The 13,979-nt window shown below is 41.5% G+C and overlaps 1 protein-coding gene across 1 annotated transcript; it reads left to right on the plus strand.

Annotated features, from left to right (window-relative positions):
• Positions 1-7,984: 7,984 nt before the first annotated feature.
• On the plus strand, positions 7,985-10,481 carry LOC149319153 (uncharacterized). The gene is made up of 4 exons (XM_089508394.1): positions 7,985-7,988; positions 8,945-9,025; positions 9,141-9,206; positions 9,328-10,481. The coding sequence occupies exons 1-4, from the start codon at positions 7,985-7,987 to the stop codon at positions 10,131-10,133; spliced, it is 957 nt and encodes a 318-aa protein (XP_089364520.1). The 3' UTR covers positions 10,134-10,481.
• The last annotated feature ends 3,498 nt before the right edge of the window (positions 10,482-13,979 follow it).

A 13,979-nucleotide genomic window follows, 5' to 3' on the forward strand; every position in this document is an offset into this window, starting at 1 on the left:
GTTGAGTCTCTGTTTTGCCAAACAATGCACACTCCATGATCAAAGCTGGGAAGTGATGCAACATTTATAATCAAGTTCATGCTCCATCTCTTGCACATGGTATAAAGACAGGGAAGGGGGAATAAATTTCATTTAGCCTAGGGAAGGAGGTTCCTCATTGAAAGCACATTAAATAAGAACATACAAATATTATTTCTGTATTTGTACAAAAGATTCATCTAGCTTAGAAGATCCTTTCTATGAAAGTCTATGAAAGCTCATGTTACCAGCTTCTTCTTTTTTCAGTTAGTCTCAAAGGTGCTACAAGATCCCTTTGCAAACTAAGCTGGCTAAGTCAGGGAAACTGCTTAAACTGATCAGTCTTATGCACAGTCTGAGGACTCGTTTACAACATAATTGTGTTTATTTGGAAGTAAGTTCGGCTGTGATCAGTGGGTTTTGCTCTCAGGCAGGAAAGGTTACCACTAACGAATTAGTATTAGGTATGGACTCGGAACACATAAATGAAAGCATACATTTCTTGAGTACACGTGCCTACAAAGGAACCTGTAACCTTGGCTAACAGTGTGTCTTGGGTAAATTGGAATCCCAACCCACATCCAAACGTAACTCTAAAAGAGGAACTTTATTAAACACACAGCTATCAACTACACAGAACATTTGCATTAGAAAATAGAAAATATGGTAGAGATTCATAAACGATGAATGATACATGCAAAATAAAACACAGTTGCTTTTGGATGGAGTTATAATAACTCAAAGGGTGCCAACTTATGATTTTGTGAGGGTTTGGAATTTAGCTATGAAAAGCTATAGGAGTTGCCAAGAGACAAGAGAAATAAGAGATAGCAGTTTAAAATTAAGGACACTATGGCCCAAAACATTCCTGCTGCATTTGGAGCATAGTGCTTAGATGATGCATACCCCGAACGAGGTGGGAAACCATGTAGGACCCATATCTTCTGAAAAGGACTGGGTCAAAAAGTGTGGTAAAATACCACTACTTTTGCTGGTCTAGTTCAGAACCATGGCATCAGCCCAGACTGGGGCTGGGCAAGTGCAGTCCCCGCGCCTGCCCCATAAATTATGCCAGCATGGCCTGCCACGTTTTTCTCAGCCCATCTGTTTTGGACCTATAACACTTTGCTCAGTAAATACCCCGACTTTGTAAATACCTGACTGTTTGAGCTCCAGAATAAAGGAATATAGCTCTGCTGTAAATAGAAATAAAATAAAATAGTGTATGTCAAGTCAATACAAAAGGTAAAGGTTTCTCCTTTGACAAGTCCGACTGTAGGGGGTGGAGCTCATCTCCATTACTAAGCTGAGAGAGCCAGTGTTGCCAAAGATAACTCCATGGTCATGTGCCTGGCATTACTGCACAGAGCACTGTTACCTTCCCATTGAAGTAGTACCTATTTATCTACTTGCACTTTTACATGCTTTCAAATTGCTAGGTTGGCAGAAGCTGGGACTAGTGATGGGAGATCACTCTGTCCTGCGGCACTTGGGTCTCAAACTGCCAAACTGCAGTTGTGATCACCAGAATCAGCATCTTAAAGGCTAGCCAGCAAGCCCCTCAAAATTCAATATAGGAATAGCAAAAAGAATATCACATTGCTGGACTGAATGTGAAGAGACACAAATCTCCATAGTGGGCTCATGAAAGATCAACAAGAAACCTTACTGTGGGGCAATAAGTAATGTCTGTCTCTGCCCCCTTACAAGCTATAGCCTGGCACCTTTTGCATCAGTTCAATCAAATCTAGCCTTTGATTGTGGAAGCCATCAAACTGTGCCCTTCCTGTAGCACCCTACAGATGCCCAGGTTTGGGCATAGAATCTAAGCATATAGACATTGAGAAGCAAATCCTTTCTTCTAACAGTAGCTTAGTTTCTATGCTTTTCTGACCCTAATTTCAATATTACTTAGGGGCTGCACAGATTGCCCTGCTTCCTGGCTGGATCGGGGCCACAGTGAAGCCCCAATCTGGCCTCTGGAAGGCACAAAAAGGAGTGCAGAAAGCAGCTCCTTTATGCACCCTTCAAGGGGCGCCATAGCCACAGTGGCATGGCTGTATGGTGCTCCATTGGTGCTGCATCATTTGCACACAGCGCCAGAGTTGCATCATGTTGGTGTGTGCTGTCTGGAGCGGCGCATGCCATCATCATGCCATGGAGGCAGAGTTAGGGCAAGCATCATCAGGACGCTGAGCCCTGACTCTGCCCACAGGCCGGCACAAAGTGCCGGCCTGTAAGGCCCTTACTCTAGCAAGTGTGTTTCTAACTCCCGTTTTTGGAATAGCTATAGCAATAGCAATAGCAATAGCAAGTACATTTATATACCACTTATCAATTCACTAAGCACTCCCTAAGCAGTTTACAAAGTGCATTGCCCCCAACAATCTGGGTACTCATTTTAGCGACGTCAGAAGGATGCAAGCCTGAGTTGAGCTTCAGCCTTTTTGCTAGTATTGAACTCACAACCTTATGGTTTGTGAGTGAGTGGCTGCAGTACAAGCATTTAACCACTGTGCCACCAGGAATTGTGGTCTCACACTTGCCATTTTAGCTACTATCATCAAGTTTAGCAACTACTGGCAAAGACTCAAAAAAAGAGGGCGGACCCTTCAGAAAAGCAAATAGACATTGTCTTATTTTTCCTGAGCTTAGACTTTACAATATTTAAATGTTTAAATGACAAAGGTTTAAAGTGAAGCTTTTCATATATTTGATGAGAGATTTTCCTTTTCCATACTACCCCATGACATTTTCCGTAACAGTACATTTTGAGAACCTTAGGATCCCAAACCAATTTATAGCCCATTATAAAGGTATTCAATGCAGAAACTGTTAAAGAGACATTCATAAAAGAATACCTGACAGACCCTTAAGAAGACTAGATCAATTAATTCTTACTTCCTTTAAGATTTTTGTTAAGTTAGTGTTTTATGTTGCACCACCCAATAGGTCTCACCTTAAGAAATGTTTCCTGCAGAATATCTAAAATCTACACTTCCTGTTGTATGCCTTCAAGTCATTTCTGACTTATGGTGACCCCAGATTTCTCTATAATTCTCAGTTTTCTAAAGTAAAGTTCCTTGTTTTTTGCTTTGAAAATGATTTTTATAGTATTCCTGACATAAATACTACGTTATGGGAGTGTGTGTGTGTGTGTGTGTGTGCGCGCCTTCAAGTCACCTGTGGACTTATAGTGACCCCATTAATTTCAAAGGGTTTTTAAGGCAAAGGATACCCAGAGGTAATTTTGCCAGTTCCTACCTTTGAAATATAGCCTAGTATTTGTTAGAAGACCAGATACTGTTATATTAGAGGATGAATTGCAGATAAAAAGCAATCTAATGCACACACTTTTCACAGACACACCACCAAATATATAAAAACCTACTTCATACTGAATCATTCAACTGATTGATATAGCTCTATGTAAACAAGGAGTGGCCCTTCAAAATTTCAGGCAGAGGTCTTTCTGAATCCTATTTGGAAGCATCATGGATTGAACTTTAAACATTTTAACATGCAACACATGCACTTTAACTTTTCTATACTCTCCATGGTTCCTTACACATATGGGACTACTCATCCTCAAGGATTTTGCTACTCTGTGCAATGGATTCTACCCCCTTTAATGCAATAGAAATAAAAACTATTGTGCAGGTTTGAGTGTATCTGTTCAGGGGTATGAAAATGACTTCTGAAGCTGAGGGTAGTTGCTCTTTGTGATGAACTACTGAAATGTTTTCTAACCAAAGTGGTTGTAGGCAATGGACAGCCCCACCCACTCTGGTAGCAAGTTTGTAGAAAGAAGTTGGATTTCTGTTATAACTGAACCTCAGCCCATGACTGACTGCCTAAGGGTGCATCTACATTGCAAAAATAATGCAATTTAACACCACTTTAAGAAGTTTATCGCACTGCGTTCTGAGACCGTTCTCATCACGTGATGAGAACGGAACGCATTTGAGTATACCGCACAGTATGTGTTCCAATCGGGTTCTCAGAACGCTTAAATGCGTTCCAAATGTGTTCCAGGAGGGTACAGATATGAATGTGTTCCCAGAGAGCTGGAACGGGATGAGAACGTTCCAACAGAGGTGTGTGCGGTATTCTTATGTGTTCTCAAATCCGTTCTCGCATTCCTCCGTCTCCTGATTGGCTGAAAGAATGCCCTTCCCTTTTAGTCCTCCAAAGTCCTAGAGCGTACTAATTTTTTCTTTGCTCTCCCATGTATGACGTGCCCCCGTCTTTGACAAAAGGATTTTATCCTATTCTCTGCATACACACACGTGTGTGAGGTTTTTTTTCTGTGCACGGGTACAAAAAAGCAGAAATGGAGATATTACATAGACATAATGCATAGCACTAACTATCACAGGTTGCATGTTTGCAAACTGTTACCGAGTCGCAAAAGCAGAGGATACAAGTGTCTCCGGAATTGTCACAGAGTGACTTCTGTCGCCAGCATATTGCAATGTGTCTAGACATATTTATCTCTGGAGTTGTGTAAGTGACCCATCTCTGTTGTGTGTATGCACAATACACCATGATATCCGGGGGCTGGGGTTTAAAGGACATCTGGGGTCCGCGGATGCAGCGACACCGAGGGCAGCACTAGGAAAAGGGGGGAAATATTCTGAGGGGGGGGGGAACCTGGAGGTTTCTCAGTTTTTTGTCTTTTTAAAACCTCTGTCTGTCGGGCTCTGAGGATTTGGGGCTGGCCTCCCTGCGTGCTTATGACAGATTGGGCTTTTTCCAGCTCGGCTTTGGGGCTTCTCCTCCCCTTGCAGATGATTGACAGAGGAAAGGGAGGCATTTAGGGGCAAATTTAGACTGGGGATTGGTTGTTTGGGGTCACATGTACGGAGGCAAGGAGACTATTGGATGGCCGGGTTTTGGGTATTGAAGCCATGGAGGCCATAATGGATGAGGGGTGCTGGAATGCTGGGAAATATATGCAAATTAGCTTTAAATTTTGGACAAAACGAGCTCATAACAGCAAAAGGAGCGGGTTGTGGGCAGCAGGACAAACGGTATAGGATCGACCATATAGAAAGAGATGTCATAGAGCAAGGAACGGCGATACTCGCCATGACACGAAAGACAGTGGAAATGTGTGGGGTCTGGGTTGCTCTTGATGCCAAATTGCTCAGTCGTGGCTCCTGTCATGGGAGCTCGACATGCCGCTGTATGCTGTTATCCTTGTGGGTGACACAGAAAAGAAAGGAGTCGCCTGCAGCGGGCAGAATTCTGGAGCAGCATTAAAGCATCTCATGAGATGCTTTAATGGGCTGCCAGAAGACCGCTGGCCAATATGACCCTGTTCTCATACTGTGTGACCTACAAGGATGACAGTATATTTCGGCCTGCACAAAAAGAGGCGGGGAACTTCCCCGCCTCACATTCTGGTAAAAGAAAAGAAATAGAAAAAAAACCCTTCCCTCCCCAGTGTCCCCTGAAGGTCTCTTCCATTTTGGGAGAAAGGGTGGGGGCCATGTAGAAATGCATGCAAGGCAGAGTTTCACACACTATAGACATCCATGGAGGGTGTACCGGGGATTGGCAGCATGCTGGCTAATATGCAAATGGATCTGGTTCTTTGAACAGCATGAGCAGCCCAAAGAAGAGTGTTAACTAAGCCAAAATTACATCTGAGGAAGTGGGTTTATGTGTAATGTTGACCATGGTTTTCATTGCTGGCTGGTAAACTTATTTTCAAAGAACTATTCTCCCTCCAGCATTTTACAAAAGGGATCATTTCTGGATTTCAGGAATTATGTTCTTTTTCATCTGTAATCTGTTATGCATTTGAGAAATTATTTCATATTCAGAATTTAACTAATATTAGAATTTGTTTATAGTACTGCACAATTTGCCACTCAAAACTTACCATTGCTGATGGATCATGAAGCAAACATGTATATCAATACTCTCTGCCTGAATATTATTACTATTATTACTGTTAAGCTTTATTTGCAAAGTGCTGAAAGTTTACACAGCAATGTATTTCCATTGCTTTTAATTGGGATGATTTTTATTTTGTAGAACATTTCTACTTGCATGTATAAAACAACATGTATGGCCACTCTACCATGCATTTTGGATTGTTTGAATGAAGACACTTCTTGGTCACAAAGTACATGTAAAGGCTGTCAAACAGAAGCAGTATGATGTGGGCTAACTTTACAGGGGCCTACTGGTAATACGTCATACCAGCATCTACCTTGACTGTTTGGAATGCTAGCTTTTCACAGCTAAGCGAATTTGATATCTGGATTAAGGTTGTTATGTTACCTCTATCTTTATGAAACTATGTACCTTTGATGCTCTTGGCAGTGTATTTCCTGTACTTGGTGGCATGGTATTCAAGAAATTATCAATCTGCCAGTCTGAACAGCTATTTTTATATAGAAGTAAAGGACACTACTGTTAAGCATGGCAACAGATGTGAGTTATTAATTACAAACTGCGTTTATTACACTGCGACGCAATACAACAAAACAATCTTCTAAATCTGTAATATCAAACAAATGATTACCCAGAAATTGGGGATTCACACTTGTTAAAAATAAAGTCTGGTTCCCTTGGAACCTCATATATGTACCATATGCAACTTTGGATGCCAGTCAAAAAAAGGTTTTATAAAAAAAACAGAAATACCCTTTTAAAAAAAGGACAATCATAACTTCGTTAACATCGATCGATGCATGTCATTTGAAAACAAAATAACAGCCATCTTACGTTAAGAGTACAGTACTGTGTCCAAACTCTAAACTTGTATTCAATAACAATGCAGTAATAAAAACATGTGTGAATACAATTAAGTGTTGGATGTTTTCTGCAGATGCAATTCAATTATATTTTCGATTTTCTTTAATCTGCCATTCATTTTCTGTAGTACTCCCACAATTTTCCGATTGATGTTTTCCTGCGTTTTCAAGGAAGATTGCACTGTACAGACAAAAGATATATACAAAAAGCTTTTAATAAGACAGTTTATTGCAATGTATTCTCTGTTTAACACAATATGTTCATATATTTCTTTTTATTTACTGTCTTGAAAGTAAAGTTTTCGTGATATTCAGTTCTCCGGTATATAGATGTATGTTATTAATATAAACCTTAATCCTTATATGACCACCACTCTCTTTTGAAAAAGACAATGCATATTTATTTAAATTCACCTGACTGTTGAAGTTCAGTTATGTAGCTGGGTACAAGAGTTTGGGGTTCTGGCAAGATGTCTCTTGCCGAAAGGTTTCCCGATGGTCCCGACTGGATTCCACTACAGCAAGGTTCATCTATAGTATCTGCATGTTGATCCATATAAAAAAATCAAAGAGATAACTAGATCAGAAATTGTGCATTGATCATAGTAAGAATACTCTAGGAAAACTGCAGGTTGATAATACAACTAAAAATGTAGGACATCATAATTTCTCCATCTTTTTGCAGTTAGAAAAAAGTAAGAAAACAGAGTGGCAATGCTGTTGTCTAATAAATTTATCCTCCATATGTACACCCATCTATCCCTTCCTATGTTGGAAAAGTATGGCGACCTCAGGGCTGGTAGTCCATTGTAGTGTTTTTTTCTTTTGGAAACTGATAAGGGAAGTAGCCTAATATGATATTGATATAGTGACTGTCTTTAGCAACTGTTCCTTATGGCTACAACACTGGAGGAATTCCATGGCATACTATGCAACAATGAGCCCTTACTTGTAAAGCTACAAACTTACCCGAGGGATTTTTTTCCTGGGAGCCATGGTTCCCCGCCATAAGCCACAGCTCTTTCATTAGGGGGAAAAAGGGTGGTTGTTTTTCTTTGGGGGGTGATGGCCCAAAACTATTTAGACTGGCCAAAAATTTTTCACGCGTCATTTTGAACTTCCTGTACACCTCTTCGGCGGTGCGGTTGTAGCCATGCATTTTTAATTGCTCTGCTACCTCTCTATGCACAGGAAGAATGGGTACAGAACGGGACCTCATGAGCGTCTTTAATTTTCCGCTCCCCCTAACACTTCTCAGGAGCAGATCAATCTCCTTATTGACCCATTTGGATCCCTTCCTACGCGCCATCACTGCTTCCCAATAACTTCGGCCACTCCGAAAAGTCCAGCGGGAAGAGGGATTTGCAACGTCATCACTGTGCAGGGATTCTTGGCGCCAAAACTAGACTTGCGCCCTCTAGTGCTTTTACTGCAGTGCCGGGAGTTTGGGAGTGCAGAGAGCCAGCATCAGCAGCTAAGTGCTAACGCAGAAGTTTATTTCACAGCCTCTATAATTAAATTGCAGACAGTATTATTTTATACTTTCTGTAATTAGGAAAGCCATGGATAGCCATGCAGTGACCGAAAGCAGTGCCTCCGCACAAGCAAGGGGGAGGGTGTGGAGTGCCAATGAAGTTTTGGCCTTATTGGAGATATGGAAAGAACAAAAATTGCAGTCCAAATTAAAAAAGAATTACAGAAATTTGGATAAATTTAAAGTTGTATCTGATGAAATGGCAAAGAGGAACCATGTCAGATCTGCCGAGGAATGCAGATCTAAATCAAAAAAATTGAGATTTGAGTACAGAAAGGTTGTGAAACACAATCAGAGAAGTGGAAGCAACCCTATTACATGTCCCTTTTATAGGGAACTAGAGGAAATCTTTCATGGGGATGTTAGCATCACCCCTAACAGGTTATCCCGAAGTCTTGATTTTGAAAGGGAGGGTGAAACCACAAATGTGAATCAAGAAACCGCATCCACCTCCATGGCTAACACAGGCGAAGGAAGCACCCAAGAAACAACTACCAGACAAGACAGTGATGAAGGCAAGTTGCCCATCTGTAATGCCTGAAGATTTCTGCTATGTGCATGACAACATTATTTTGTTAAAAAGACAAAGGCTTTACTCTTTTTTTCCCCTTGCATTTTTCAGATTCTGATGACACTTGTCTCGATGACACAGTCATTACAATACCTGTCACAATTTTGGAAAGTGGACCTACGCAAATAGCAGGTAGTCATATATAAATTTCTGTCAATTTCTGGATCTCTGTTTTCTTCATAAATATTGTGAACCTGTATATGTGTTCAAAAGAAATAACGTTGGTGTTTAATGCTCCACTTTGAAGGTGCGACTGGAGAACAATTGGGTGACTTGGAAAGACGTGCAGATGATACAAGCGGTACAAGCAATGGTAGGTAGCATCTGCTTTTCTAAGAAAATTCTTTGTCTACAACCCTTTACATGATGCTACCATTAGAAATAAATTTCCTTCCTGTGGGCTTAATCTATTTTCACTAATTTTTAAATTTCAGTACCTAACGATCCAGAGGACGAACCACCCAATGTATTGCTGTCTCCTGGAACAAGACTGCGTTCAAACAGGAACAGGAATCGTCGCGCCAGAAGAGGAGAACATATTGCGCGCACTATAATGCAGAGTGCAAGTCGAGAGGCCCAACTTACCCGGAGAACACAGGAACGGTTCATGGAAATTGTACACGACAGCATGAAAGACTGTAGGAGGACAGAAATGGAACTTGTACATATTATGGAGGAAGATGTAAGGAGAAGTGCACAGGACAGACAGAGAATGTTGCAGTACATGGAGACCATGACTGAACTGTACCGGAGGAAAGTAGATCATGAATGTGCACTTCCAACGGGGCAACATGATACTGTTGCCCAAGGAACTATGCACACATCATTCAGGGCATCTCCGTGTGATATTCCTCCTTCAACACCAGGCCCAGCTGTCTTTACAGATTTCCAGGAGCAACCATCCACATCAGATTTTGGTGGGAAATGTCAAGGGAACAATTCCCCTGAACTCTTTGATGAACTTCCTCCTGCTTATGCTCCTGATGGTTGTCCTGTCACTCCTAGTAGTGAAATTAGAGATGGTGACAACACAGCAGAGAACATCAACAGGGATGTTCAGAATGTTGTTGCAGTCACTGATCCCCCAGAAAATGAAGGCTGCATTGGAACCGTGCAATGTGTGAGCAATGCAGGAACATCTTCCTTGCAAGGCGCAGTTGCACCTGTTCAAAACCAAGATAAACCATGCAGTTCTCGTACTGGGAGGATAATCAAGAAAAAAAAAATATTTTCCCCATAAGGGAAACATATAGGGAAAAGGTTCTGTTTTGAAACCTCAGATATGTTTCAGCATTCTATGTTTACCCTGTTACGTGCCCTTTGTGACCGATAAAGAGGGACTTAAACCATTTCTCCTTGAACCACAGTAAAATTTCATGTTCATGTTAAGGAAAGGTTTTGTATGTCACCATGTATATATGGATATGTTCTCACCTAATGTATATACAGTGTATATAAATGCGTGCTTTGTTGACATAATGGAAAACAAGCCACCAGACGGTTTTTTTCCAAAAGAAAAAGGATATTTAATCGTGTTTTAAAATGTTAAGTTATATTGTTGATAAAATACAGCTGTGTTCTCAGAAATTGGTCTACCGTCCTTAATATACCTAAACATTTCCACAACAATAGCAACATTATTCAGCAATGGTTTCTAGAACAGCCTTCCTTTTGGTTTTCAAGGTAGGAAACATGATGTATTACTATAAATGTAATATAAACAAGCCATTTTTACACCATTGTTTTCCTATATTGCCAAAAAAGGATATTTGAAACATCAATATAGCAATTGTATAACACTTCAAAATAGATTTCCAAAATTTGGGTAAACCATGAAGCTAATCTATAACAATCGGGTATTTATACCCCACAATAATATAAACACCACTAGCAGAACCTGATTGGGGAAAAAAAAGTTAAAAGAAAAAAGAATCTAAACAACCGTGATTCAACATTGCCGTCTGGTAAAGTTATTCACATGTTGTACATGACATGTTGTCAAACACATGTATATCAACATTTGTAGATTGATACAAAGGTAAACCAAGAAGAAACGTTTTGATCAGATCAATGCTGTTGCCATAACTGAGGTGATGTTATGAAACATCAAATAATGTCAGTTTCTGGTGTTAACGACCCAAAATAATGTTAGTTACTGCAGATCTAACAGTTTGACCCTCTTTTTTGTGATTTGTAGAGTGTCCTCTGATGTTATTCGCTAAAGCGGGGAGGACAATTTTCGCAGGTGGCTCTACATCGGGATCAAGCACTTCTCCCCTCGTCTCGCAAATATTGTGCAGTATGGCACATGCTGTGACAACAGAGATGAAATTTTCCTCTTTCACAGTTAGTCTACCAGACAGACACCCCCACCTAGATTTCAATCGCGAAAAAGACCTCTCCACCACGCATCTTGCCTTGCAATGGGCGGTGTTATAAGCAAGTTTGTCAGGTGTTAATTCTCCACGATATGGTGTCATGAGCCATTTCCTGATTGGGTAGGCACCATCCCCTATAATCAGTGGAGGAATGGCTACATCGTGGACATGAAGGGTGGGATTTCCGGGCACAAAACAGCCTTCATCCATCACTTGACAGATAGCGGAATTGGTAAATATGTGGCTGTCATGTGATCTCCCACAATTCCCTACTTCAATGTCAATAAACCTCCCACTGTGATCTGTAGTTGCTTGCAGAACAATTGAAAATCCCTGCTTGCGGTTGATGTATTCCTCTCTGCGTCCCAGCGGTGGGCAAACAGAAATATGAGTGCCATCAATAGCTCCTATGCAGTGTGGGAATCCGAGTCTCTGAAATCCATCCATAATCTGAAAAAAGGCAAAGGTATAATAAATTTGGGATATCAAAAAAGTGGGTTAACATATTTCATATCTGATGATGCATTATTATTATTTGGTATATGAAACTGGGATCAAAGAGACAAAAGCATAAAAAGGACAATAGAAATTATTAGGGTTTATATATATACCTAGAACACACTGAAGGGGAATCCAGATGTTACTTGTTCACATATCAACTCTTACAAATATATCAAGATACATTTTTTCAGAATAGCAAACCACAACAGCACAGCTGGATAAGAGAGAAGCCAGCAGCAGAGATGCACCTCCGAAGTGCATGCTCCAAGCCCAGGACCACCCCCCAGCACAGCTGGATAAGAGAGAGGGCAGCAGCAGAGATGCACCTCCGAAGTGCATGCTCCAAGCCCAGGACCACCCCCCAGCACAGCTGGATAAGAGAGAGGCCAGCAGCAGAGATGCACCTCCGAAGTGCATGCTTCAAGCCCAGGACCACCCCCCAGCACAGCTGGATAAGAGAGAAGCCAGCAGCAGAGATGCACCTTTTAAATCCATGCCCCAAGCCCAGGATCATTAACCCACCCCCATAATTGCAAAGGTAATTGAAAGCCTTTCTTTTTTTCCCAAACAAGGAAAAGGCAGGATGTAAACATATCTTAATGGTATTACATAAGCAAAACCTATCTATCTTTAGATATGCATTAATGCATTTGCACCCAGAAGTCTTAGGTTTAAAAGTAATATTGATACACACCGTGTGGTAGTTTCCAAGCTGGATAGTTTTCCTCAGCAGCAGCTTCTCCATGGCAAGGCACACCTCGATGGCGATTTCTGCAGCTGTGGATGCTCCAACCTCGAAACGGGAAGCCACCTTCCTATACATCAGAGGGCTTGAGAGCCACCAAATAGTCAGGGCCACTCTCTTCTCCACCGGGATAGGACTCCGGAATCTAGACTCCCCACGCTCCAGCTCTGGTCTCAAGATGCTGGCCAGATCAAAAAGGGTTTCTTTAGACATGCGGAAGTTAGAAACCCACATGTCGTTATCCCATCTCTGGAGGACTTCGTCACTCCACCAGTTGGTCCGCTCCCGGGGTTGCTGCCACCAACGTGGGATGCGAGGCCAGGTCGCCATCCATGCCAGACAACTGGATATATCAAGATTGCCGCTGGCAGCCATGACTGCAATCTTACTCAGAGCAGCCCTCCGGCGCGAAACGAGGACCAGTGATTGAGCAATGCGACTCATTCTTCTCCTTCTTCGCTCTTCTTCTTTCTCTACCATGCTCACAAGATCAAACCATGCTTTCTCCGACGCCATCTTTACACCCCACAAGGAAGTCACCGGACGACTTCCGGTTAAAAACAACCACCGAGTGGCGACGTCATTGGTACACCGCCCCCAAGATCTAATACGCATGCGCTATAGCAAACCGTTCTGAGAACGGTTTCAAGAAAAAGGAATCGCAGTGCGGTAAACTGCCGTTCTGATCACGTTCTCATCACGTTTTGATTGCTAATGCGGTAATATCCGTTCCAGGAACGGTCTCATCACGTGATGATATGGAACGTTCTCAGAACGCAGTGCGATAATCTCCTACGTGCAGTAGCTCTCTCTTATGAAATTCTAGGATTTGTAGTTTTTTTTAAAAGTCTTTAGCACTCTTTACCAAAGACTGTTGGTGCTTCAGAAAACTATAAACTCCATTACCCTGTAGAATGGAGACATAACAGTTAAAGTTGTATCAAACTGCATTATTTCTACAGTGTAGATGCTACCATAGTCATCCTGAATCTAGGAAATAACAAGAGGTAGAACTCCTTAGTTTTGCATGTGCATATGCCACTTCAAGTTGACTACTACAGGGCTCAATTGGCCAGCTTTCCTAGCTGGATCACGGCTGCAGTGTGCCCTCAAAAGGGGGCCATATCTGCGGTGGCACAGCTATATGGCACTTCTTTGGCTCTACATCATATGGATGCAGGATGCCATGCACATCATGGTGCTCTGGGAGCGGAGTCAGGGTGTGTGTCATGTGGACACAATGCTCTGATTCCATCCCTAGGCCCGCCTTTCAGGCTAGACTGTACAGATCCTGACTTAGTGAAGACTTTCTTGTTCTCTAAAGCATTTGGAATGGTATTTTAATATTGTTTTATAATTTTATATTTGATTATATGTATTAGTTGTTTTTACAGTTTGTATTTTAACTGCATAACTTGCCTAATTTTGTAAAGTTTATATTTTATGACTTCTAGATTGTACA

The sequence above is a fragment of the Sceloporus occidentalis genome, unplaced genomic scaffold (assembly GCF_023333645.1).
Source record: "Sceloporus occidentalis isolate IW3139 unplaced genomic scaffold, rSceOcc1.0.p SCAF_2, whole genome shotgun sequence".
NCBI classification, from domain to species: Eukaryota; Metazoa; Chordata; class Lepidosauria; order Squamata; family Phrynosomatidae; genus Sceloporus; species Sceloporus occidentalis.

What these genes read in the sequence shown, in the direction of transcription:
- LOC149319153 (XM_089508394.1), top strand. An exon ending in TGGACCTACGCAAATAGCAG is followed by an intron (nt 9,026 to 9,140) that starts GTAGTCATATAT and finishes TCCACTTTGAAG; the next exon opens with GTGCGACTGGAGAACAATTG. An exon ending in TACAAGCGGTACAAGCAATG is followed by an intron (nt 9,207 to 9,327) that starts GTAGGTAGCATC and finishes TTTAAATTTCAG; the next exon opens with TACCTAACGATCCAGAGGAC.